Source organism: Frieseomelitta varia, unplaced genomic scaffold (genome assembly GCF_011392965.1).
Source record: "Frieseomelitta varia isolate USP_RPSP 00005682 unplaced genomic scaffold, Fvar_1.2 scaffold_762, whole genome shotgun sequence".
Lineage (NCBI taxonomy): Eukaryota > Metazoa > Arthropoda > Insecta > Hymenoptera > Apidae > Frieseomelitta > Frieseomelitta varia.
In genome coordinates this window covers 267,972-295,117 of record NW_025110548.1, presented here as the reverse complement: position 1 = coordinate 295,117, position 27,146 = coordinate 267,972, and the positions used below count along the sequence as shown (strand labels likewise).

At 35.2% G+C, this 27,146-nt stretch overlaps 1 protein-coding gene across 3 annotated transcripts in view; it reads right to left on the bottom strand.

Moving 5' to 3' along the window:
- LOC122535752 (RNA binding protein fox-1 homolog 2-like) overlaps positions 1 to 27,146 on the bottom strand; it is a 224,918-nt gene that overhangs the window by 10,973 nt on the left and 186,799 nt on the right. For all 3 annotated transcript variants that reach the window (XM_043667539.1, XM_043667541.1, XM_043667540.1), the window contains one exon: positions 8,259 to 8,313. In XM_043667539.1, the coding sequence (XP_043523474.1) occupies positions 8,259 to 8,313 (55 nt within the window). The remainder of the gene's footprint in view (positions 1 to 8,258; positions 8,314 to 27,146) is intronic.

The window sequence follows — 27,146 nt, the reverse complement described above, 5'->3', positions numbered from 1 at the left end:
CGGTGACGGTGGTCGGTTTCCGCTGGTAACCTATCGCCGGAGGAAAATTAAAAGTTATCGAGCAGCGAGAAGCCTCGGGGAAAGTCGTTACTGGTATCTGACACGATGCTTCGAATCGATGACGCTCGGTAACGTGAACGAAATATGCACTCGCTGGCGTGCATATTTGTGTGTGTGTGTGTGTGTGTTTGAAGAAATTGATACAACACGTGTGTCGTTGATCGAGGATATTCCAGAAGTGTTGTAAATGTTGGATGCAGAGGAAACTGTTGATCCATCCTCTGGAAAGTTTATTGGAGATGTTTGAGAACGTTTGCTGAGCATAGCGAATAAATTCGGCTAAGATTGTGAGGATAAAAATTGAAATATGAAAAAAAAGATTGCAAAGCTTAGAACCGGTGAAAACTAATTTTCTCGAGTGAGAAATAATTTTTTTTCGTCTGTATGTACTTTGTTTCGTGGAAATAAAAATTGTAATCGTCTGGTTATAAAAATAAAAATTAGAGTGAGAGATAAGATCGCGCGTTAGAGAAATTAATTCTCTTCGTAACAATTTCATTTGTCTAGAAAAAAATAAAAATTATGCTTAGTGATTCATGAAAATGAGAATTACACTTGGTCATTTATAAGAATGGATCTTGGGCAACGGGAATTTTGTTTGCACAAGAATGAAAACTGTAATTAATCATTTACACATAAAACTGGTAGTTTTTTCTGTTTCGATTTGACGAAATTGAGTTTAATTAAATTTAATTTTTCATTAAAAATTAAATTCAATTTAATTCTTACGTTAAAGATTTTGCTTTGTGCATTTTCTACAGACAATGTTGAACGATGGATATTTATTCTGGTAATAAAGTAAATCTCCAAATCTCCATACGTAAGAAGCTACGAGATTCGAAGCTACAAAACTGATTTGGATTCACCGTTCAAAAATTCGATCTTTTGCAATGAAATTAAACGAAATTTTTCGCCGATCCAAGGACCCTCAAAAATTCTACTGGAGAAGGAGATAAAATTAGCAAATAACAGCGAGACAGAAAAGAGAGAGAGAGAAAATCTGAGCACAATATCAATCAAGAAACAAAGACAATATTAAATCGAGGCGCGTCCAGTGCGCGTTTCGCACGATGCGAAACACAAATCCCCGCCACCGAGACGGGAGAAGGGAGAATTTAATTAATTCGGCCGTCATCTAATTTCTCCGCAATAACAGATAACGCCGCCGCCGCAATTTCATCGGCATTATCTCGGCAACGGCAATTTCCATATCAACGGATTACGGTTTTATATTTTCGACTCGCGTGAAAACCCGCCGGCGAAGATCTCGCAACGACGAATTTCCACGAACGTTTTCTGCATTACGAAAGACTCTAACCGAGTCATACCTTCCTCCTGATCGAATATTACACACAAAAGATTGAAATTGCGTCGACGTGTCGCGGGGGAAAAAATTGTTCGAGTATAATGCATGCTTTTTGCGCATGTGCAATGATTTGTTTGCGTGAATTTACAGTTGCATTGTTTTTCGTCGAATCTATCATTTTTTTTTTTTTTTACGTGCAACAAGCTTCGTTAAAATACTTATTCTAGTGATTTTATATAGAATTATATAACACGGTTGAAAATTGATGATGTTTCAACTTTAATTGTCGTATCAAGAATGACAGAAAGATACTCAAATACGTCATTTTTCTCTTCGCTGCGAAATTAAAATTAAAATATCTTCGGATCTAGTCAATTTTTCCGATATTACGGCAATAATTTGATGTGTGCAGAAAGAAAGAAAAAAGGAAACATTTTCATTTAAAAAAACAACGCAATTGCAAATACATTTGCTTGCAAGAAAAATATATATAGTCAACGTTGAATCAGTCATTTTTTTTACACACAATTTACATAACAACCTTTTCTAATTTCAACCAAAAGAAAAAAAAGAAAGAAAGAAAGAAAGAGATACGACTTGCTACAGTTGTCAACGAATCACCGTCTATATTCTAATTTAGTTCTCTAAGGAACGAGCGAAACCTTTCACCCGGCATCGTTCCAGGACGAAATTTACGGAACCTTTTCCTTCGATCACTCGCGACAAAATGACGGCGAAATACACAGAAAAGGAAGAAAAGGAAAAGCTCGAGACGGTGGAATGAAATTTTGGAAAGAGGAGAGAAATGCTTTTTTCCACGGAGCGATACGTTGCTTGAATATTCACTCTGTCGCCTCTTTCGTTATCGCTTTGCTACGCGCTTCCGCGGCGAACAAAGGAGAAGGACGACGTAAAAACAACGATCGCACGTTTCGACAGGAATTAATGCGACAAAATGAAATTATACTATTCGCTTGTTCTTTTGAACCACCCCTTCGTTTCGAAATTAAAATCCAGGAAGCTCTCTGCTCGATAAGAACGTTGAGAGATTTTTGCTCTCTCGCCGTGAATCATCATCTTTCTCACATTGTCTTCTGGCCGATTTTTTCTTACCAATTTCTGGGAAATTTCAACAGGAACGTACGTATTCATTGCGAGGAATGATGTTTCTGTTTTATAATTGTTTCATCATAATCTTCTATCGTTTCACTCGCATCATACATGGTTCAGTCTGAATTTCCATGAAAATTGATACTTTCAATAACAATCCATTTTTATTTCTCGGGATATCAGAATGTGTGCCTTGTGCCGTATTTACTTACAATATTTTGCACATTTTTGTGTTTACAACCGGTAAACAATTTTGCAGATTTTGTTAGATCTCCTCGACAATTGAAACCGTGCGCTTGTTTTTAGTGAATTCAGATAGTTATGAGCAGACGTATGCTTCACACTGGCACAGTGAATTAAAATACTACAATTTGCAATTTTTTTTTTACTAAATTACTAAATAAATAACTTTGCAAAATTTATTAAAGTTCATTGAAGTTTTTCAGCAATTATACATGACAAATATTTACGTGCATCTAATTTCACGTATTTTCTACATTTTCCAGATTTTGTACGTTTTCTGTACGTTGAAATTTCTCATAGCTATATAAACATTCTGTTAATAATATTTCGATAAATCATCTTGGATCGTTAGCACGATGTGCGACGTACGAGCGCTCACAGTGAATCCAGACAGTCACGAGCAGACACACTTGCGGCTCACCGTCACGTCGGACACACGGTACGGATTTGTGTGAAATATTAAACGCAGCCGCAAATTTCGTTGAAATTTCCCGATAAATTTTAACGCCAGAGTAGATATCTTAATACTTAATGATGCCTTTAAAACATAATGTAACATTTAAAGAGTTAATCTCCATTTTCTCAATTCACGAAGGAACAAATAACAACAAACAATGTACAAAATTTGCATAACATTATCGAATGATTTAAATTATTAATCATCATTGAAAGAACTAAATAAAATAATTTACATATTAGTGTGAAAGGAAGACGTATTGGAACATTTGCTGCATGAAATGGAGACGTAAATAATAAAAACATCTCACTTTTTTTTTAAAAATCAATTTACGTAATTAAATCGATTGTGAAAAGTAATTTCAAAAACTCCCTACTGAGAATTTAGAAGAAGTTCGATACATTCATAACTAGACTGTGAACTTGCGTACGTATTTGATACGTATAGAAATGAAAAGCTGCAAAACTCTGTAATGAGCTATCACACGAGCTGTTCGGAAATTAAATTTCCAAACTGGGCTGCGCATCGCCCAACATTTAATAAACGAATTGCAAATATAATTCCACTCGGCTCCCATTTTTCTTTCAATCACGCGAGTAAACGCGCGAACGCTTGCACAAACATGCATCGGTTCGTACCATTGACGAATTAAACAAAAAAGAGTAAATGAAACGAAACGTTAATCACGCCGGTCACCAACGAGTTAATTACACCTCCGAAAAAGGAAGCAGAGATTCACCTAACCCTCGACGAGAGTCCGTGAACTAATGAAAAACCGTGTATGCGTAACATCTCGCCCGGAATGATCTCGAATTCACGGTCTCTCGCAATTTCTCTGTTAATAAATTAAAACGACTTCCTGGCCGACGATTTACCTCGCCAGTTCCCACGAGCGCCTGCACGGGATTAAATGGCGCAAACGTAACTCCGGTTATGCTTCGCGAAGTTCCTCCGGTCGCGACCCGTTTCTCCCTCCCACGTGTCGACGATGATAAAACGTCTCCCGGCTCGATCGCCCTTTCACCGGTTTTATCAGCGACAACCCCGTGATTATTAATCGTCGCTCTGCGTACGAATCTGCTCGGCGATAACCGAGTTTTGGAAACGAGTCGGAATCGATTTTAACTTTACCAATGGTGTGCGTGCGCGACGAGAATCGACGCGAATTTGCGGAAACGGTGGTCGAGACGGACTGTTGAGAGACGGTGAGGTTTACGTTGGAGGATGTGCATACCGGTCAGGCGTTAAACGTTCTCCGTAGACCTTGATCGTGGCCGCGTGCGGCTTCAGTTCGCGGCTAATTGCGCGATTTCGACGCTGCCGTGAATTTCACCGGAGGTTGCGGTCGAGAAAGGAATTGGGTTTAATAGGGATCGCGAGATCTGCGAATTAATAGGCCGCCCTCGTCGTATCGGTGGTGTTCGTTGTTTCGCCGATTACACGCGAGTAACACGCTGGAAACTTTTCATCCTTTCCTGACCTCTTGCGCTGGAATGACGTGCCACGCAAATTTTTTTGCTCCAAAATTGCAATATGTCCTCCAAGTATTAAGTATATCTAAGTGTAAAAAAATAGGCAAAAGAAATGATAAATTTATTACTTGTCAATAATTTCTATCCAGTGATATCGTATGATATCGACCAGTTCAAAAAGAGAGCGACGAATTATTGTATATTGGTTTGGTCACTCGTTATGGTCCGCAAACAGTTGCCAGGCGCAAGTGGTAATACTCCACTTTGTACATTTATGTATATTTTTATGCATATCTTCGTGTGTTGTGTATATTGTTGCACTTTCGAATTCCCAACAAAAAATGAAGATTAGAAGAAAAATTTCTCATCAATTCACCTTGTGAGTGTGATTATTCGAAATATCGGTAATAAATACTTTACTTTGTGTATTTTTACGTATAAAAATGAAGATTAGAAGAAAAAATCCTTTAATTAATTATTGCTGAGTTAATCAAGGTTGTCAGTTGTTGTTGAAATTAATTAGTTACATAATTTAATTTGCCGAGTGTTCCATTGTCTACTGTACTACAGTATTGTACAGATAATCTCATAATAACGTTACACTATATTGAATATGTTTAAAAAGTGAATGCACTTTTTCTCAGTTTCTTCGTATAATAATCATGATCATCGATTCGCTCATTACGGATTAACGAGTTCGATTATAATTAGAGGCGATTTCATCGCCTGTTGGTACAGATCATTCGAATGAGGCTCCTCTGTTGAGAAACACTTGGCAAACGAACGACAGTTAATATTGTTCGAATGTCGATTATTTATAATTACATGGTAACGAGTTGACGTTGCTAATTATTGATTCTAATATCGTCTTTATGTAACTGTGTATTAACATGCAATCCGCTGTGTCTAATTTCGTGTATATTAACGCGCGTATTTAATTACGTACGAATTACATGTAATTACACAATTTATTGATTCTGTGTGTTTTTCATTCGATTATTTCTATTTTAACTGTCATTACGCGCAGTATGATAATTACACGTAATCATCGCAACGAGTATTTATTTTAACTTATTTTTAAATAATTTATTTAATATACGCCACGCAATGATATTGTAAGTTGATTTGTTTAATGGTAAAGTCATCATCATGATATGTATTTCTCTCGTTTGATTTCACCTTAATTTGTGGATGTTAATGCGAATAAATTTCTTTCTTATGTTATCGTCATTTATTATTCAAGTGTCATCTTTCTGCTTGCATCATTAATTATTATTAAAATGTCAACTCCCTGTTATTACATACTCTGAGTTACTATGAATTACATTTATTTATTAGGGTTAATTATTTTTCGTTTGACTGTAAGTCGAAAGTTCATTCGCACATCAATCTCAATTGTCTCAAATGATTGAGTGTTTTTAGAAATAACATTCTAAGATAACAAAAATTTAAGATACTTATCTTTCTATCTTCTACTCTTAATTTTATACGCGTTACGTGTACACAATATAGAATAAAATTGAAAACTATTTGCAATTTTTCATTTTCACTGTTCAATTTCATTTTTTATAAGCTTATAATCTTTTCTTCGTCATCGTCATTTATCTCGATTCTACAATTTTATGAAATTCAACGAAACTGCAACATCGTGATAAATTATTCCTCGGTAATTGACGAGATAAGAAAATATTACACAACGAAGAAATTTTTTCATTTTATTCTACTTAAGAGAATTATTAATAAATATAAGCATCTCTTGATAATCAATAGAATACAGAACGAAATCTATTCTATTCAAGATGGAAGGAAACCTGGCCTCGTCCAAATGATTTCTTCTGAAAATGAACAGATGCTTCGAGACAGACCTTGCTCGCAAATGGCCGTTCTGTTCCGGATTAAGTCGCGATTCGAATTGGCTCGCGCAATAGAAACGCGATTAGATTTAGATTAGAGGCAATTGCTCGGACGAGCTCTTAGTGCTCTGTCAATTGGATTAGAAACGTGGATTCGATTCTCCCCGCAAAGAATCGCATCGTTCAAATTCTTTCTTCAACTATTCCTTCGCGGATGGAATTGCGTGAACAGATCATAGACGATCGTTAGATCCTAGATCATCTTCTTTTTCAATTTTATTCTACTAGGCGTATAAATAAAAAGCGTCTTAATTGAAAGTTAAGCACCCTGCTTTCAAAATGAGGATTACACTTTAAATCAGCCACTTCAAATTAATCTTCAAACCGAGGAAGCGAGGAGAGTTTACTTTTGGAATTAAGTCTCCATGCTGGGACAAGTGCTTCGAATTTAATCCTTGACAAGTCTCTGAGAGAAATGTTATTTCACAGCCAGTAGTAGAGCAAATATTTTCAATTTAACAAACATTTATCATTCATTCAAAAAAAAAAAATTGTGAAATATTAATTATTAATTATAAATATTAAATATTAAAGTATTAGTTAACACAGAGTAAATATTAATTGTTAATGTAAAATATTAATTATTAATTATAAATATTAAATATTAAAATATTAATTAACACACAGAGAAAACAGGCCGAGAAAAAGAGTAGAATATTTAATAAACAAAGTTAGTAGACAGTTTGAAAGAAACTACACGTCTGTGATAACGACTAACTATAGACAGGTAGCAGATAATTAAAAAAGTTAAGCAACTTAGCTGAAGCTACGGTCAGTAATCGGAGTATTCGGGGTTCTTGAGAACCAAGCGAACATCAAAATTTCATTCGACGGAAACGCGACGAAACGTGGAATGTAGTTTTTCCTTTCTTTTCTTTATTTTTTTTTTTTTTTCTACTTGGTGAAAAATTTTCACTGCAGCGAAAATCACCTGGAGAAGCTGCCTCGAGTGTGCCTAGTTTGACATCAAAATTTCACGCGTTCGAAGGAGCTGGAATTCCCACGTTAATTAATCGAGTTAGAATAAACGTTTGTGCCAGGCGAGGCAGCCGCCGCACATTAACTTTGCCAGGGAAATAGAAGAGCACAGGCAAAGATCCCGCGAAAACAACGAAAACACCGTAACACTGTTTAACGTGGCTGTTGGAAACCTGATTAATCGACTGCGAAAATTCGAAAATTTCCAATAGAATGACGACGTTGAGCGTCGAACGTCGAAAGTCAATATCAACTAGTTCAAAATCACGCATCCTGTATTAAGAACGTGCTATAATATTCTCTCGATTGTTTTATTGTGAGGAAATTAAATTACAAGTATACGTATGAAATTTACATCTTCAATCATGTATTAAAATGATACTCTTTTATCAATTTCACGGTTTAATCAAATAGGATTCTTTGACGATGGGTATTGATATTTTTATAGGAACTGAATAATGATAGGCGTTTTGTTGAAAAGAATTGAACAAGATTCTGGTCAAGATATCAAGGCATTGAAAATAACTAACCTAATCTACTTCCATTTCTGTTTAAATTTCGTTTCTTTGATTAAGTCAGAGAAAAATTTACAATTGCAGTCTATTGATTGGAAATAGAAACATACGCGAACATGAAAGAATCGTATACGTGTAGTTTAGATTTATATGTGTAATTGTGTCCGTTGGATTTGCGAGCATGAAAAATACAATTGCACCTACCGTTGGGTACCGTCGGTGGTTTCTTCGTCTGCACCCTCGCTGTCGCGTTATTCACCTGTCAAATAAACAAAATGTTAAAGAAACCTGTACTTTGAACCTTCCTGAATTGAATTTTATTTTTACTAGTCAATCGGGAGATTCGCGTTGACGTTCCTTCTTCGTCGATGTTCACAGACAACTTGCGTCAGATACGAAAATTAAAAAAGAGTGGTATTAAAAATTAAAAAAGAGTAGTATTAGGAAATAGAAGTTAGATAAAAAAAAAAAAAGGAAGAGCTAGAAAAGAATCGTAATATGTATCGAAAATATTTCTTTAAACACACAACTTTAGTCTTCGTATAAACTTTTATATTCTTAGCACTGACATTACGTTTAATATTTTACAGTGTTTGAACATCATATTATTAATTATATTCTTCTAATCTATATTCTTCTTTTAATACACAGACTTGAAAGTTTTCTTTGAATTTAAAATACCACGTTCATCAGAAAAAAGGGAAGATTGCACAAAGAGAATAAAGAAACAATAGAAATCTATCCGTCACAGATGTTGTGAGTGAAATTCGCAGTTCGACGAAGACGAATCATTCTCTTCAATTGGCTGACGCAAGTAAAGGAAAAAGATATTGACTGGAATCACTGTTCTAGACCCAACAACGACAATCTTTAGCGTCACGCACGAATCTCGCGATTGAAGACACAATGTTGATGGATGCGCAATCAAAGGGGAGGATATATCATTTCCCTCCCACTCCTATCGATTTCTCAACGTTCATCTCGCGATGAATTCAGCACGGAAACGCGTGCAACCGTGGATAAATCGAGGTTGCGCATCGATCAATCGAAAAATGTGAAAATTACCACAGCTGTGCGTCGTCAGGTCGTTACTCTTCCTTCCGACTTTCATCGAAGCGCTCCTGTTCAAAAATCCTGGGACAATTTTTCATTTTATTCTTGATATCAAAGTGAAAATTTGTTGCAGGTGATCAAATTGTTCACTCGCGGGTGAATTTTGCAACTGCAATTAAATGGTAACTTGGAATGTCGATCAATCAAATTTAAATTTACATTTCCGTAAGTTTCAAGTACTACTACCAAAGTGCTGTATTTTTTTATTTTTTATTTCATATCGATTTCTCACGAAACAATCATTGAAACGACAGGCTAGTATTTCGTCTAATAGATTTTCGTTTAATGTATCAACATTTTCACAGATTCTTTGTATTACTCAATTTTTTTTTCCCATTTTGGAATAAGTTTTTTTCATTACATTCGGAACAAATGTGATGTCCTAGGATTTGTAAACTGAGGTGACAGAATTTAACAAAAACCATTGAAGCTTGAATATTAATTAAATTCACTGCAACATTTCAACGTTTTAATTTTTTTGTAGTATCGAACAAGCATAATAATTTAATTATAATTACAGTTAGTCTGACGACGTACAGCTACGGTGAGATAATATCCTTTCCTGTTTCTTCGAGCGATCGTCAATTTGTGAATTTGGCAGCGAATACAGATCAATACGTGAAACTTCATTTTATCGAGAGAGTAATTTTGCCAAATTTCGAATTGACTCGATCCTCATTCTCCTCTGAAATTTTTTTTCCTAAATAACAAGGAACATGCTCGACGAAGTTGTTCGTCGAGAAAAACGAGCAGTCTCTTCGAGAGAATTTTTCAACAAATCTCTTGAAAATCCTGCCGAATTAAATCCTTCGCCTCGAAGACAATTAGAAAATTTAATAAAAGGAAGAACGAAAGAGAATTGTATTGGTAATTTGTAAATAACATGAATAAATAAGAATGTAGGTAAAATTTATTTAAACAAGAATTTGTCGTCGAGGCCAAGAGTGAAAATATCTGATCGATCGTTTTGATATTCATGGTGTCCCATCGTTTGTCCCTCTCTACATTGAAAAGAAATAATTGTCAAATCATGAAATTGCCAAGCTAGAGAAACTTCGCAAAAAAATGACTTTAGACATCGAATCTCATTCATTTAAATTACTTTTATGGAACAGATATCCATTAGTACAAAATAAATATAATAGATTAAGTTTAAAAGTTGTAAAAAGCATCTGTAATTTCAATTTCGTATTATGAGCATCCTGTGCATGATTTATTTGTTTGTTTACGTTTATGGAATTAACTATCTTTAACATGAAACAATACAATAAATTAAATTAAATAATACAAGAAGCGTCTGCATTTTAAATGTTTCATGTACACTTTAATAATAATATTATTATTATTATTAATTATAACAATTATATAATTTATTAATAATAATAATGAAACAATCTACGACGATGAAAATTTTTCTCCACTCGCTGAGTTCAAAGCGATCGATCGTCAATTTTTTTAAACGAAAGTCCGGCAAAGTGTAGGTAAAAATCGGCGAAAGGGAACCAATCTCGAGTGTTCTAAAAAAAAAAAAAAAAAATTACGAGACTACGTCGTTACAAAGGGAAAGCATAATCACGATATTGATTCACGCGCGAAAAGAAACTTTCTTCTTTCTTTTCGCTCGTGAAACACTACACTTTTCCGGACGATCGAAAAAATGAAAAAGAAACGAAAAGAAAGGAAGAAAAAGAAATGAAAAGTCAAGAGACAAGTTGTCGTCGATTTCCGATCTATCTCCATCTCGCACGAGCACTTTCGTCGCTGGTGGATAAACGAAAAAAAGTAGGAAAGAAAAATGGACAAGTCTAAAATATCACGACGACGGTTCGACGTCTCTCTTCAACAGCTGGAGCATCCCTCTTACCACTCGTACGATTCGTTCCTCGGATTTTACCCTTGTTCTTTTGAAACGCTGTTTCGGCCTCGTTTCTCTGTTGTTCTATTTCTTTTTTCCTCCACTTACGCAGATCAGAAGATACTCGGAGATCCTACACGCCATTCGCTAATTCTCCGATTTATTTTAATTGCGAATTCTTGTATCTTGTTTCTGCCACCTACGTGTTATTTCCCATTTATTAAAATACTCGGTGATTTGTAATTTAACGCTTCAATGCATCGCCAATTACGTGTCGAATTTGTTATTTGATATCTTGGGTAATTTTGTTTTACGCAACCTCTGAATGAATTTTTTTAGTTGCTGTACGATACACTGTTTGCTGTTTACTTCGATCCTGTGGAAGTTTTGATTGAACGACAATCGGGCAGTTGTAGTTTTCGTAGTAATTTTATAACTCGTGTCCTATTGCCTTGGTGTTGGTTCATTTGTTTCAGAACTGTCTAATTTCTAATTTGTTTCAATTGAAGGGATAATTTTATAAATTCTTCATATATTATTTTTATCCAGTTGTCAAGAAATACTGTATACGTGGAATTTGTGGAAGTTTCAATTTCTATATTCCAGGCGTCGTTATATTATGTTACACAACCTTCAAGATACTTTAACTATCTTTTCTATGTAATAGAAAATTATTTGATTAATAATTCTTTTCTATATAGAAAATTATTTGATTAATAACTCTTTTCTATATAGAAAATTATTTGATTAATAACTCTTTTCTATAACATTAATAATATCTTTCGATTAACGATTCTTAATGACTCTTTTCTATGTAATAGAAAATCATTTGATTAATAATTCTTTTCTATATAGGAAATTATTTTATTAACAACTCTTTTCTATATAGAAAATTATTTGATTAATAATTCTTTTCTATATAGAAAATTATTTGATTAATAACTCTTTTTTATAATATTAATAATATATTTCGATTAACGATTCTTAATGACTCTTTTCAAATGATTCAAACGAACATTTGCTCGGTTTCATCCAAGCAATGGACATTGCCATAGTCTCTCTTCATTCTTCTAGCCGAGATATACTATACATATTCTACGGGGTTAGAATCGTATCTCAAAGCGTTGGTTAGGTTATCTAAATCTAAACCAACTTTGAATTTCGAACTTGTTCCGTATTCCGGTATTCGCGAGAATCGAATCGGCCAATCGCGCCGATTTGCATTTTACGATCGTGTTTCCAACGAGCGTGGGTTTGTTCATCGCGTTATAGTTATGACCGGATTAAACGAACGTCGCCTAGTAACGAGCAATCGTGTTTAATTCTCTGGTAGAAATTAGGTCTCTCTCTCTCTCTCTCTCTCTCTCTGTCTCTGTCTCTCACACAGGTGTCCATGATAAATTGGTTAATTAGACTCGTCGACAAGGAGTTCCCCTTGGAATTACTTCTGAAAATTCGACTAATTTAACTTCGGTTACCGCCAACTTTTGCAAGTGCACTTGTTGATAATTATGGAACGGAAAATTTTTAGCAGGTTACGCGAATGCCGGCAGTAAAATGAAATATCTCGGTGTAAATTTGGAAAGAATAAAATGAGACACAGTGACGAGTACTATCTGAAATTTATTTCACGTGCATAAAATTTTCATCGTGTAAATTTGACGTGACGAGAGATTAAGATTGGGATTTGAAGAATATGAATAAAAGTGACAGTATTTATATTAAAATGAAATATCCATTAAATTTCAAAATAAAATATCCATGTAAAATATCCATTAAATTTCATTAAAAAGATAAAAATATGAATTTATACGATTGTCCGTATTCTAACAACGAAAATCTTACCAAAAATATATTACAGTTTATCGACAATGTTAATATGTGTCACATTATTTCGTTCACTGTTAAAAGAAAAATTCGTCTAGAAAGAATTCAATTCTAACAAATGTATCTCTATAAGCACGAAAATCCTTGTCTACTAAAAAATTTAATTCCCATTTCATCCTTTCAGCATCTAGCGTTTGATATAACACTTGCTCGTCTTGATCTTAATTTTTTTCACTCGATAAAATAACACATTTTCACCTCTCTCCCGTGATTCTCTTTTCTCTTCAAATTCAAACGAATAGGAGTATTATAAAGAAAGAAAAAAAAAAAAAAAGTAGGAGTCAATGCAAATATTCTACGTACTTTTCCCAAAGTTGATTTAACGCTGCTGATTAATATTTAACACGAACGGAAGAGGAATTTTAGTCGCACACGACGGTGAATATCTAGGTATACATATTTAATATTCGCCGACGAGTGAAAGATTATGGCACACGAGTTTGGCAACTTTGACGCAGAATATAAAGGATCTTGCCCCTGACGGGCAACGTTTCATAGTTGCTAAACGATTCACGTCGATATTCAATATTCATGAGCGTACGAAACACGCGTAACTCTGAAAACGTCCAGACTTCGTTCAAAATCGCATCGTTGAACACGTCGTTCATGTCTAAAAATGTGGATCGTGATAAACGAACTGTGAAACTTTCACGTTTAATATCTGCTCTCATTGTCTTTCATCTTAGATATTTTTTTTCTTTTTTTTTAAAGTAAATATTCTTCGTTCACTCTGCTGGTTAATATAAAAATGATATAAAAAATGAGAAAAGAATACGAAATATGACACAGAAGTAAAGATTTTCATCGCGCAATGATCTCGAAATTTTATTGTTAAATTCGACCGTCAGTTTGGAATAAAATTTTGTGAAATTAAATTTCACGTCTTTTGTTCTCTTCGATTTTATATGGAAATAGATTTGGTATGAAATTTCGTGGAAATTGAATTTCGTACCTTCGGTTCTGCGTGAATCAAAATGGATATAATACTTCAATTGATACCATTGACTTTTGACATTTTGGTATTGAAGATAATTTTATTACGTTCCGGCATTTCACATTTTCTGCAAGTTTGAAATATTCTAGAAAAAGGGAACTGTCAAGGGATGCTAGCATGAAGACGAAATGTCAATAATTTGAGTGCAGAAGAAGAAGAATAATTACACAGTTTTAAAATAAATATGCACTAAAAATATTCGACAAGAGAAAAATCTAATCGTGAAAATTTGCTTCCGGGTACCTTTCATCACGTACAATAAAATTTTATAAAACCGTATAATCCAAAAAATGCTCGAATCCAGGCTAAAAATGAAAAGAAAATGCAATAAAAGTTGAGAGAATTTCCCATTTACAATGAAATTTCATGGAACTAAAAAATTGAGAAAAATCTTGAATAAAAATTAAAAAAAGAAATTAATAAATGTTGGCAGAATCTTTCGTTTAAAATAGAATCTCGTGAATCTGAGAAATTGGAAAAATCCTTCAATCCAGAATGAAAATTTGAAAAGAAATTTAGCGAAAGTTGAAAGAACCTTTCAATAAAATCGAAGGGCTAAAAAACTAGAAAATCTTGAATTCCGAATGAACATTCAACAAAAGTTAAAAGAAACCTTACATTTGCAATAAAATTTCGTGAAAATTATACAATCCAAATATTCTTGCCTCCGAAAACGAGAGTTGAATTAAAACTTTAATAGAAGATTTCATTTGCACTAAAATTTCACAAAACTGAAGACCCTTGAATCCGGAATTGGAACGAAAAATAAACCAAAAAGAAAAAAAAATTCAAGCTATTCTAAAAGAACCTTCCATCACACATTTACAATAAAATTTTCGAGACCTAATTAAAGAAATCCTCGAGTCCGGGATAAGAATTGGAAAAATAAGTTGAAAACAACCTTCTATTTGGAATAAGATTTCGCAGAGCCAAGCAGTTAAAAAATCCTTGAATCCCGAGTAAGAGCTGAGAGGAAAAGAATGCCGAACGAAAAGTTAAAACGATCCTTGGAAATTTCTTCCAAATCCCACGGAACTGGAAAATTAAAAAAAAGAAAAAAATCCTTGAATCCCGAATAAAAGATTAAACGAGGAAAAATCCACGTTCTATCAAATTTTACAGCGAGCTTTCGTCCCCGTTTCCAACGAGAAGACCCCATGGAAAAAAAAANAAAAAAAAAAAACAAATAAATAAAAAATAAAAAATCGAGAGAATCTTTTGAACAAACAACACCAAAGTAAACTGGCGCAATCACGAAAGATGTTGGCTCATCGGCAGGATGTTCATCGTTGGCGAGCAAATGAAAGGCAAACAGTAGCGGCGGATCTTATTGTCGGGCGTAGGGAAAATTCGACGTAGGCTGGGATCGGCGTGATGCGTAACAAACGAGCAAACAAACGCGAGCAGACACGTTGTCCGGGACCGGAGGTGCGTCTACGTTGTCAGAGAATCGACGGTCGTGCTGCCTTGTTGGACAGTAAACAATACGAGCGCGGATGAACCTCGAAATCTTTGTTTGCCATGCGTGTACCGTGTGTCGGATATTCAGTAAACCCGCGTCGCGACTGTTTTCCAAATTAGAGCTTCGAAATTAGTCCGACTGTGCAACTTTGACTGTTCGCCGATTGACGTTGTGTTATATATATAATATTATATATATATATATATTTTATTTCTTATTCCATCTTTATTAAAAAAAGTAAATTTTTATGTTTTATATAATATATATGTATATATTTTATTTATAATTATTTATAATATTATATATATATATATGTGTTATTTTTATTTCTTATTCCATCTTTATTAAAAAAATTAAATTTTTATGTTTTATATAATATATATGTATATATTTTATTTATAATTATTTATAATATTATATATATATATATTTAAATATATAAATATATATATGTTATTTTTATTTCTTATTCCATCTTTATTAAAAAAATTAAATTTTTATGTTTTATATAATATATATGTATATATTTCATTTATAATTATTTATAATATTATATATATATATATTTAAATATGTACATATATTATTTTTATTTCTTATTCCATCTTTATTAAAAAAATTAAATTTTTATGTTTTATATAATATATATGTATATATTTTATTTATAATTATTTATAATATTATATATATATATATCTCAATTTCTTTCGATCGGGCGATGAAATTAGAGGTAAACGAAGACGGCGGAAGTTCCTCGACAAATTTTTAGCGAAAATTTCCATCGGAACTGGAGAGAAGAGCAATTTGAATTTCATTTTCAATCGGATTCAGTTGAATTCCCTGCGATTTTCTGCAGGAAGCGTGGATCGGATTTTGAAGAGTAGTTTTGCAAATTGGGGGCAGTCGAATGATCGAGGACTTTGTTCTCCGATGTAATCGTGATTTGTGAATTAGTCGACGTATGATACAATTGAGAAAGGTGACTTCTCGATTTGAAAATAGGAGATGGCAAATTTCTTCTTCCTAAAATAAAATATAGTCTTCGCGTAAATACTTTACTGGTAAAAGCAGAAATTTGTTTGATCGAGTTGCAATATTATTCTGCATTTAAATTACAATAACGTAGGAAAATAACAGGAAACATTCCATTCTAATAAAATATTCTTCGTACATGTTTCTCACTATTGAAAGAAATAAAACATACTTTATAATGGAAGAAAACTTTACTGTGCGTCAAGCAAATATGAAATCACGTAACATTCTGTTGAAAAATCTTGACAACAATCTAAAATCAAATCTGGACTCGGAGTACAACAAAATCTGAAACAAAATCTGGATTTCGAGAGTCACAAAAGAGTAATAAATTATTCTTTCCGCATGTACGCGCGTATATATAACTGATTTCAGACTTCCGAAACACGTAGTTTCTCCAGCGTACTCGATTGTTCTCTCGAGAATTTTTCACCGTTCACATTTCCCACAAGTTCAATTCGATTTGCAATTAGTTAGCGACGGAATTTTCTACGTGGCGTGTGTTCCCCCGATCCGTCAGAAGTTCGAGCCAGAGCTTAGATCTCTAGACTTAACGTAACGTGATTTATCGTGGTCCAGATTCGTTATGGAAGAAGTTGCAATCCCCCGCTTGGGGATCCAGCTTTCGTTGTTTATTAGAACTCACTTTAATTCCCTGTTACGCAGACTAAACGCGAAAGCTGCTGAATTATTAAAGTTTCGAAATTTCCCCGTTGCAACGCGGTTACCGGCAATAGAATTTCCTCGCACGTAAAATCCGAATCGTGTCCGCGCAACGAATTTTCTGATAAGTCACGGAAATACAGGGACCTTGGCGTTGCGTCGTAATTATTACGCCGACGACTTAATTCGATTCTTTCCTTCTTCGCCAAGTTTGAAACATTTTCCAAGACATTCTGTCGTAGCAAATTCTCCAAGGCGATCATTTTATAACAACGGAATACTGTTCTACTAACGATCGCTGATTTGAACATCGAGCGTTACACGCAGTATAATGACATCGCGAGGATCGAGTCTATTCTCTCGTAAAATTTAAATTCCCTCGAGCTACGTAACCGACGTTCCAATATGATCTGCATGTAGAATAGCACAAAGGCAAGTTGAATTTTACGAGAGAAGAGGTCGCATTACTGCTGTTCATTTTATGTATCAGTGCAACTAACGATCTACCGAATCGACATCTAAAGAATAATACCAATGTCACGATAATTGATATTTTTTTTCCCCACCCTGGCGCAAACGCAATCCTCAACCACGTAACAAATTACGCGTCTCCAACGCGATCTATTTGCGAATACGTTTGCCACGGAATTTTATTTCATTAACGATTCAACGCCAATATCGAGGAGATGCTAACAAAACGATAATCGAATCTTCGCCTATGGAAGCGGAACGTCTTGTTTTGTTGCAATTATCAGTAACAATCCACGACACTGAACGTAATAAGATTCGCGAAGATCGAATCTCCCCCTCTCGTCAAATTGAAACGTTCCTTCGTAACCAATCTCGCTTCCATAAAATTCCAATTGATTTCCCTTTAGAAGCGACCCTGTAACACAGCGCTCTGTGTTCATTAACCACTCAACGCTGATACTGAGTCAAATAAACAGGGATAATACAGCGATAATCGAATCCTTCCTCTTTCCGAGTACCTGCCACGTCACTCTATCTATCGGAATCGATTGTTCTATAACAGTCCACCCTCGCTCGAATTTAATAAACAGTAACTACTGAGCGGATGAAAAAAATGTGGCTCTGGCACAAAGTCTGGTTTCCCTGCGACATTTTTGTGAAAGCGGGCGCTACGTTAACAGAAATTTTTATAAAGGTTAATACAATGAATATAATAGTTAATGAATAATAGTTAATATAAAATATGGATATAATGAATAATAGTTAATATAAAATATAATAAAATAATTATATTATATAGGGTTATATATAAATAATTATAAATATATAATAAAATTTTAAATAAATATATAATAAAAATTATATAAATAAAATTTTAAATAAATATATAATAAAATTTATATAAATAGAATTTTATACTAAATATATAATAAAATTTATATAAATAAAGTTTTTATAAATAGGAAGGAATTTTCAACAATAAGTTGTGCAATAGTGACACAAGTAATACGAAAACCCGAGAATCACGAAGGTTTTTTTTATTTTTGGCTGCTTTATCATGTATTTGAAGCGTCTTTCTCCAATGTTGGCGCGATATCATTTTATCAAAAACAGGATATTCGAAAGTTTTAAAACAAATAACATTCCGCCAATTATACATTGGAGTTCGCCATACTTTTTCGACTCTTCAATTTCCACATCTCTCGCGTTGTTACGTGTAATTTATTGTCATAATTTGAAATTGTCAATAACAATTTTCGGCCCAACACATCTGCGTCACGCGTGGATATCGAGTCTCTCACCCCCCCCCCCCCGCCGGGAGCCGCGGAATTCAAATTTCCCGCCGTGACTAATCTCCCTTGCGATAAAACGCGAATCTCCCCCTCCGTAACCAACCACGCACGAGCTGCCGAAACGGAATATCCAACTACACGAATTCCAATTACACTAACAAGCCGACACTCGGGCTAACCCGGTTAAATCGCAACGACCACCGACAGAGGAGGGTGAGGGAGGGTGGCTCGCACGACTAAAGAGACTGTATCAGCATCAAGGTTACAATCGCGCGATTCAACCCATCAGATCCAACCTGTCCTGGTCGGGTTGTTACAATATTATCTCTATCGTCGACTGGCCAGGCCCCACGGCTTACCTCTATTTGCCTTCTGCAAACACACCGGCAAATCCGTCACAGCCTCCCCCGCCCCGCGGTTTGCCGGCTGATAAAATGACGTTGACTCGGATCGGGCCTAGACATCCTGAATCCTCCATCATCGACTCCCCCTCCCACTTGACAAAGGGCTCCGGGCACCGACTATCACCAGCCGGGGAGATAGTCAAGCCTTTATCCGCTATTAACTCTGGCAGATCGTGCTTCTCGATTCAATTTCGCGGACAGAGGGCCGCGGTCTCTCGTTCGAACGGTATCGATCCGATTAAGGGGGAAGGGGGAAGGGGGAGGGTGGAAGGTTGGCATTGTAGCTACGTGGGCTACGACGACTGTGTGTTTGGCCAGGGAGAACTCGATTGCCTTGCGATTTCCCTCGTTTTCTCGACGTTCGATTAATTGCAAAAACCTGTGCTCGTAGTCTGATACGAAAGAGGATATCATAGGAATCGAGATGACGATGGCTTTGTTAATAAACTATGATACCAGCTGATGATCTTGGTGTTTTGGTGTTTTTTGGAACGTGAAACATGTCACGGTGTGAATTTTCTTTTGGTATTTATATATCGAAGGGTTGCGCGTGCTCGTCGAATCGAGCTGATCTAGTTCTCGTATGTGAATTATTATCTAGTTGAATTATTTTTCTTCTTCGTGTCAGAAAAAAGGCAAAGTTTCGTAGGCATAGTTTGCTATCGCAACTACGGAAGGAAAACGATTTGCATCGAATGACGAAGTTGAAATGAACATTTATTTCAGACACATTATTCGTATTATACTTATTAATTAAAAGAACCAGAGTAGTGTAAGTTTAGATCAAAGATCTAACGTCTACAAGAAAACGATGCTTCCTTAATTTTTGAACAATTCTACCAAGCAGAAATTAATATTAACTTCGACGAAAAAAGAAACTCCGAGATCGTCGTATTGTGATGTTAATTTATAGATTTATCCTTTGAAATATTCAACAGTGTTTATGAACCACCTTGTATACATAGAAAGAGAAAGAGAGAGGGAGAGAGAGGGAGCGTGTCTTGACGATAATAAACGGGAACCGAGAATTGGTTCACGAAGTTTCGTGACGCGAACTGACACGAACGATCCACGATTTCCGGCCGATCCGCCGTCGTATCAGCGCGATCTGAATTGAAATGCAGGAAGTAAGTAAATCTAGCTGGCCTCCGGTAAATCGTGGCTCGTTAGGGCAACATGGAACGCAGCCTCGGCCATCGATTTTTCGATCTACGCGCTCGGAGAACACCGAATGACACACATATAATCTTCCCTTTGGTGGAAGGGATGCGAATTGCGGTATCGTAGAGAGGAATTTCGAAGTAAATAGCTTCGATAGCGACAATTCTGGATTTTGGATATATTTTGCCATTTCTACGTATCGAACCTATCAAACCTCGCGCTAGCGAACGAATTGTTCTATTTCTTTCAGCGGAAAACGATGAATGTAAAATTGCCATATTGTAGAGGGGAACGCTTTGAAATATCGATTGCAAAAAAAAAGTTTGAGTTTTGAATTTTGAAAGAGTGTGGCATTTTTTTTTTTCTTTTTTGTAGATAGAAGTCTGAAATTTTAGACTCTCGTAAACGTGAAATTTCTGGATTATAAAATTGTAAATCTTAAAAGCGTAGAATTTCTGGACTTTACAAAATCTAAAATTCCAAATTTCGAAACTGTGGAATTTTTGAATTCTCGGATCTTGGAAGCGTAGAATTTTAGAAATCTGGAACTTTGGAACTCTGAAAGAGTCGAATTTTAGATCTTAGAAATGTGCAATGTTAGAATCCAAGAATTTTGCATTTTAGAAACGTGAAATGTTGGGAATGTATTTATTCCCCAATAAATAATTGTATTATTTTACACTTAAGAAATGGCAAAATTACATGTAGATTTCTGAAATTTTGGACTTCTCAAACGAATTCTGAATCTCGCCAAATGCCAAAAAGCACGTCATTCTCCCCTCGATGAAAAGTCAAATGCAAATTACAATGTTAATCATGGATTATTCATTGCAAAATCTCGTCGTAGAAATCCTTTCGGAAGTAAAGTAGTTTCGATCGATGCTGGAGAAGCGTCGAAGCCTGAAGAGGCGTCTACTTAAAAGTAGAATAAGGTGAACACACAATTTGTTGGATGGCAGAGTGGGCCGATCGATATGTAACTTTTTTCATTAACAGCATTATTGTCCTCGTAATTTATATCGTTCGCCACTTGTTAGAAATATCGATAGAAAATGTAACATGTTTCATCGAGAAAATTGATTACTCGTATTGTAAAAAGTTACTCAGTTATTACATGAAGCAAACTTCACATTACTCACGTTATAGAAATTATCATATTATAAAAACCTATTTCAATGTTAATTTCTCCGAATGTTGATTGGAACTTTATGAGCAAAATTTGTTAATTTTAATTTACATTATCGTAAATATAAATATATATATATATATATATTACTTCTTCATACAAGATGGCTTCCTTGGGATATAAGAAAAGAATTATTACTTCTTAGCGACCGGAAGTATTGATTAATCAAGCTCTTCCGAGAGATACCAGAGCTAATATCCTATATCAAGGATATCGTAGAGTTTATACGTGTAATAAAGTACTGATTTCTAAAATTTATTGGTCAATTCTCTCAGTGGAGTCGGAGAGATAACAGTATATTTCCCCTTGTTCTCTTATAAATTTCTTATTCGAAAACTGAAGTGGTTTTGAAATATTATTCACTGTAATACGAATCTACACGTGCGTCGAGTACCATCTTTATAAATTCGAAAATAACCATCTTCGAATCAGTATCTGCGTGTAATAAACGAGGATTAAACTTTCACCTGTTTTTTTTTTCTTTTTTTTTTTTGCATTGTGATTACATACAATCGATACGATGTAATATAAATCAAAATTCACCGTTATTCAATTTCATCTTCTTGCAACAAATAAAACAACTTCCCGTCTTACGGACAGGATATTAATTACGCGCTTGTATAACGAGGCCAAGAAATCAACAAACAAAAAATGAAGGCTGACGAAAGCCTCGACTTTGAAACTCGCGTTGTACGTCTAGCTATATGCACGTGTTCGATATTAAAATCGCGGAGGCAGCATCCATTTGGTCTCGAGACACTAACCAGGTTCATTACCATCCTTCCATTAGAAATACTTCGGAGAAAAGGCCACGGGCTGTATTCAAAGAGTTTACTATAAAGAAGTCTCGTCAAAAGAGCCACGTGCCTACTTGACCGAATTAATAACCGAACCGCCTCCGCTCTCGAGCTTTCGCGACCCGATCTGACGAAAATCTACCCTCCTCTCGATCTACCATCCGGCCGAGAATTCTTCTTTCAATATTCGGGGATTTGCATCGAATTTGAAATGCTATTTTCATTGTTGCAGTTTCATTGTTTTCTACTCTGAAGCTCTTCAAAAATAAATAAACAATGGTCACGTCGTGGAGCGTGCTTCTCGAAATTTCCGGGAAAATTCCGATATTTTTGAGTCTCGAGACAATTTTATTTCGATCAGAGTACGCATAATATATGAATCCATTATTTTAACATTGGATTCTTATTGCTTTATCAATTCACATTCTTCTGAATACAATTAAAGAAACTACACTCACGTAGAAATTTGTTTCATCTGTTGAATATTCCAATCAGTACAGTTTTGAATATATATTTATATTTATATTATATATTATATATTTATATTATATATTATATATTTATATTATATATTTATATTATATATTTTTGAATATATATTTATATTTATATTTATATTATATCGATATATTTTTGGACATTACGTGCATTCTGTGCAGATTATTGAATCTTCTTAATACATAAATACATAAAAATGTATCCCTCAAATATATAAGAATCTGCAGTTTAATAATAAGAGGTATTTTTGTTATCTGTGTCTCATTTAACAAAATTGAAATACAAACACTTCAATTTATCCGGAATTAAACGAAAACTTCTATTAACCACGCGACGTATTCCCATAAAAATTACACGAACTGAAACACGAGTACATTAATACGACGCGTATTTAACACCCAGGTATTTTTGGATGCCCACGTTACTAAATTTTCGAATTCTCGCGCAATCCGGTGAATTGGTCGCGTGGCTGAAACGGGAACATATCGCGCAACCTTGCTCGCGCCGGCTGCATCTGCATAAATTTGACTTGCTAAGCCCGAAAACTTCAGCCACCGAACGCGGCTTGTCGTTATGCCAACGAGGCGGAGGCATGAGCTACGACGACCAGCGGTAGGTCGACATCAGTAGGTCGTTCGTGGACTTCCGTCTCTCTGGAATGCCACGGTTCCGGTTCGGCTCGAACCAGCAGCTTTTTGTCCTTGCTCGTTAGCCACCTTCGACCTTCGTCGTCGATGTTCTTGATGCTACCACACAGGTCTGGGATATCGATTCAAGAATCGGGGGTGAGAACTTGGGAATGATTTTAACAGATGACGACGACAGATTTTTGGCTTTCCGAGTGTTCAAAGTTTCGATAGTTAGCGCGAGGAGTGCTGATTAAGGTTGCGAAGAATTTCTACATTCGTCACTTTTCAACGTTGCGGTTATTGCAAATTCGGACGTGAAAGCGAAGCAATAAAATCTTGGACTTGGTTTAAATTACGTGGAACAGCAATTTTGAGAGTCTTTCGGGGGATGTAAATTTTCGAAAATTTGAAAGGGAAATCCTCGAAGCCGGTTCCCTCTGTGTTGGCAATTTTAGGATTCATGCAGTTCTTAGTGAACGCCAACTTAATTAATATTGCAGATCAGGTTATGTTTAGGTATCGGATTTCTAGATGAAATTTAACAATTAACGCGATAGGTTTTATTGCAGAATAATTATTTGGATGTTTGCAGCATTGAGCGAAGATTTCTACATTTAAAAATTAATTTTTATATATTATTAATTCATATATTATATATTATATTATATAATTTATATATTAAATAGATATATTTTTATACATTATTTAATATTATTAATTTAAATCTTTTAATTGGTGTCATTCGTCATTTTAGTACTGTATTGATATAAATTTCAATATGAGAGCGAAGAAATTTGAGTAACCTAGTTCAGAACTAGTTTAAGCTATTATCTAATATAATTAGAAATACAAATGAAAATTATCTCATTCTTAATTTAATTCTCCAGTTAATATTCTTCAATATTCTAAACAGAATGTGTGTAATGTTTTTATTATTATTAAAGTAACGAGAACTGCCCAATGTAATTAAATATCTCTAATTTTATCAGATACACATGGTGGTTTGAGAATTCTTCCAAATTCTTCAATTTATTCAATATGATAGCGTGACTAATGTAACTAGATATGTAAAATCTACGTATTTTGCGCTTGGAAATAAGAGTATTACTTTAACTGCTCCACGGTAACAAAATTTCATTCCAGTAAAATTTTTAACACACAGATAAGAAAAATTCTCCATATGAGTAATTTTTATACCTTTGAACTTCTAATTCGCCCTCTGTTCGAGAGTTCGTCGCTGCGAGTGAGTCACAAGGGGCTCGTTTTTAATTTCGAACGGTAGAAAATACGTCGTTCTCTTCTTTTCCGTAACAAAGATTAATTCGTTTGTACGTAATTCTCCATTTTCTACAGTCTTCGACTCCGTTGATATTCCTCTCGTTGTCACAAGCGACCTAAAATCCTCGCGGACTTCTCATCTTCGCGCGTCTTTGTCACTGCTGGTTAATCTGTATTCCTGGATCGATCGACGCGAATCCAGCGTTTCGTTCCCCCGTCGCGATATAAAACGTTAAAACTTTTAAACTCGCTCGCACCTCTCATTGCGACTTAAAAATTCTCCAAGTGGTCTTGCCACGGGCCAAGAGACGAATGCCACCGACGCAGAGAGCACCGTGTGCATTTGAAATTCATTACGAAGTTCCCTTCAGAAATCCACCAGTCCAAAGTCGGACGAATTTTCACCGGATTCAGAGAACACAAGGGAAAGCAACTTCGAAGGCTTCGTCACCTATCGTTGGACTCCAACTTTCGACAATCTATGTCGTTTAGAAGCTTCCTCTCTCTCTCTCTCTCTTTCTCTGTGCAGATACATATTTGAAATTCGCCGAGGATCTACTCCGTAGATCCCAACTTTCGAAGATCTACGGTCCTTTGGAAGTTTCACCACGGAGTACGTGCGTTTGAAATTCACTGTGAAAGCTCTCGAAGAATCGATACGTATCTTGGATTATTTAAGGATCTGACAATTCTGCGAGCGCAACACAGTTTCTCGGATCATTGTCGAGCGCGAGCGACGGGAAAATAACTTTGGAAGACCTCTCGAACTACTGAACTCTGCAATGCCATCCTTCTCGCGTAACAATACGTATTCGTACATTTGAGAAAATGTTTCTACAAAATGGATATTTTCGATTGTTCGAGAGTCGGCGAATTCCGCGCGAATAATTCAATTCCTTCTAGCTTCAGGAGAAAGATAGGAGAACGTAAGTTCTTTTTAAACTTTAATTTCGAAAAGTTTGCATTCCCTGAGTGGTTTTCTTGAAATTGTTACGCGTATTTCAGATTTATTGGAAGGTATTTTGACTAATTCCATCGACTCGAGAATATTTAAGAATGTAAACATCTCTTAAATACTAAATTCAAAGAAAAAATTTTGTTCGTATTTAATTCTTCAAATACCAGATTTCTTCTATGTATTTCATTCTCTGATCATTATATTTTTGTTTAAAATTCACGGTGAAAACTTTTTGAAAATAAATTTCTCGTAACATCGTGTATGATTAATTCCTTGAACTTTCATTTCACTCAATATGCACAATTCTGTTTCTGACGACCTTCGAAAAACTAGGTATTTTAAAAGAATATCTCCTGAAATCGTCGTATTTCTTGAAAATCCATTCGAGTGTCTCGAAAATCGATCTTTCATATTTCTCAAAAATTCACAAATTTTCCAAAGTCTACACTCCTTCAATAACTTCCTCGAAACTGCAACAATCCCCCAAACCTTAACATTCCAAATGATGACGAAGAATCCACAAATTCTTCGAACTGAAAATAATAACTAAACCCACCCCTAAACGTCGCACTTTCCCAAACCGTCGTTCATCTGGAAACCACCTTTTCTCCAAGCAACAAAGAGAAACAAAAGCAAAAAAAAAAAAAATTCGCGAATAAAGGGAAATCGTCTTGAAACGACGCGCGCCACCGATTTCCACAAACGCGCCAACCCGTTGGCAGTATCTTCTCCCCCGGAGGCGGTCAACAATGCTTTCAGCGGCAGCGTGCAAAATTCAAGCGCGCTAACGAGGCCGAAAGGCCTTCGATAATCGAAGAGAGAGAGAAAGAGAAAGAGAGAGAGAGAGAGAGAGAGAGAGAGTATCGGGCCGCTCGCTAACTACTGCCGGTGCTTAAACCAGTTTGAACTTCCCTCCTCCGATGGACTGGCGAACGAAATGCGGGAGGGGTAGGTGGTTCGAAAACGCGGGCACAGCCTCGCGACATCGTCCCAGCTACCCTATTCACCGGCCTATTATCTTAACGAACGTCCTTTGTACTTGGCGAGCATTGTGTTCACTCGTTACCAAGCCGAAGAAAACTCGCACCTCGTCCTGGTGCTATCTTTCTATCGATACACGTATAACGCTTAAGCAGACATACTCGCACTCCGGATATTTAAGTCATTGATCTTTCTACGTTCTACGTAGAAAGAATTTTACTTATGGTGACTCGCTAGTCGAACGTTCGTTTGGTATAATTTTTATCTATTATTATATAGATATTATTATATATGTAAGTTATATTAATATATATATTATTTATATATATAACTTATATTAATATATATATATTATTTTTATATTTTTATATAACTGTATTTGGTGAATTTTGTCCATTATTAAACTTTCAATATTTAGTTGAAATGGAGAA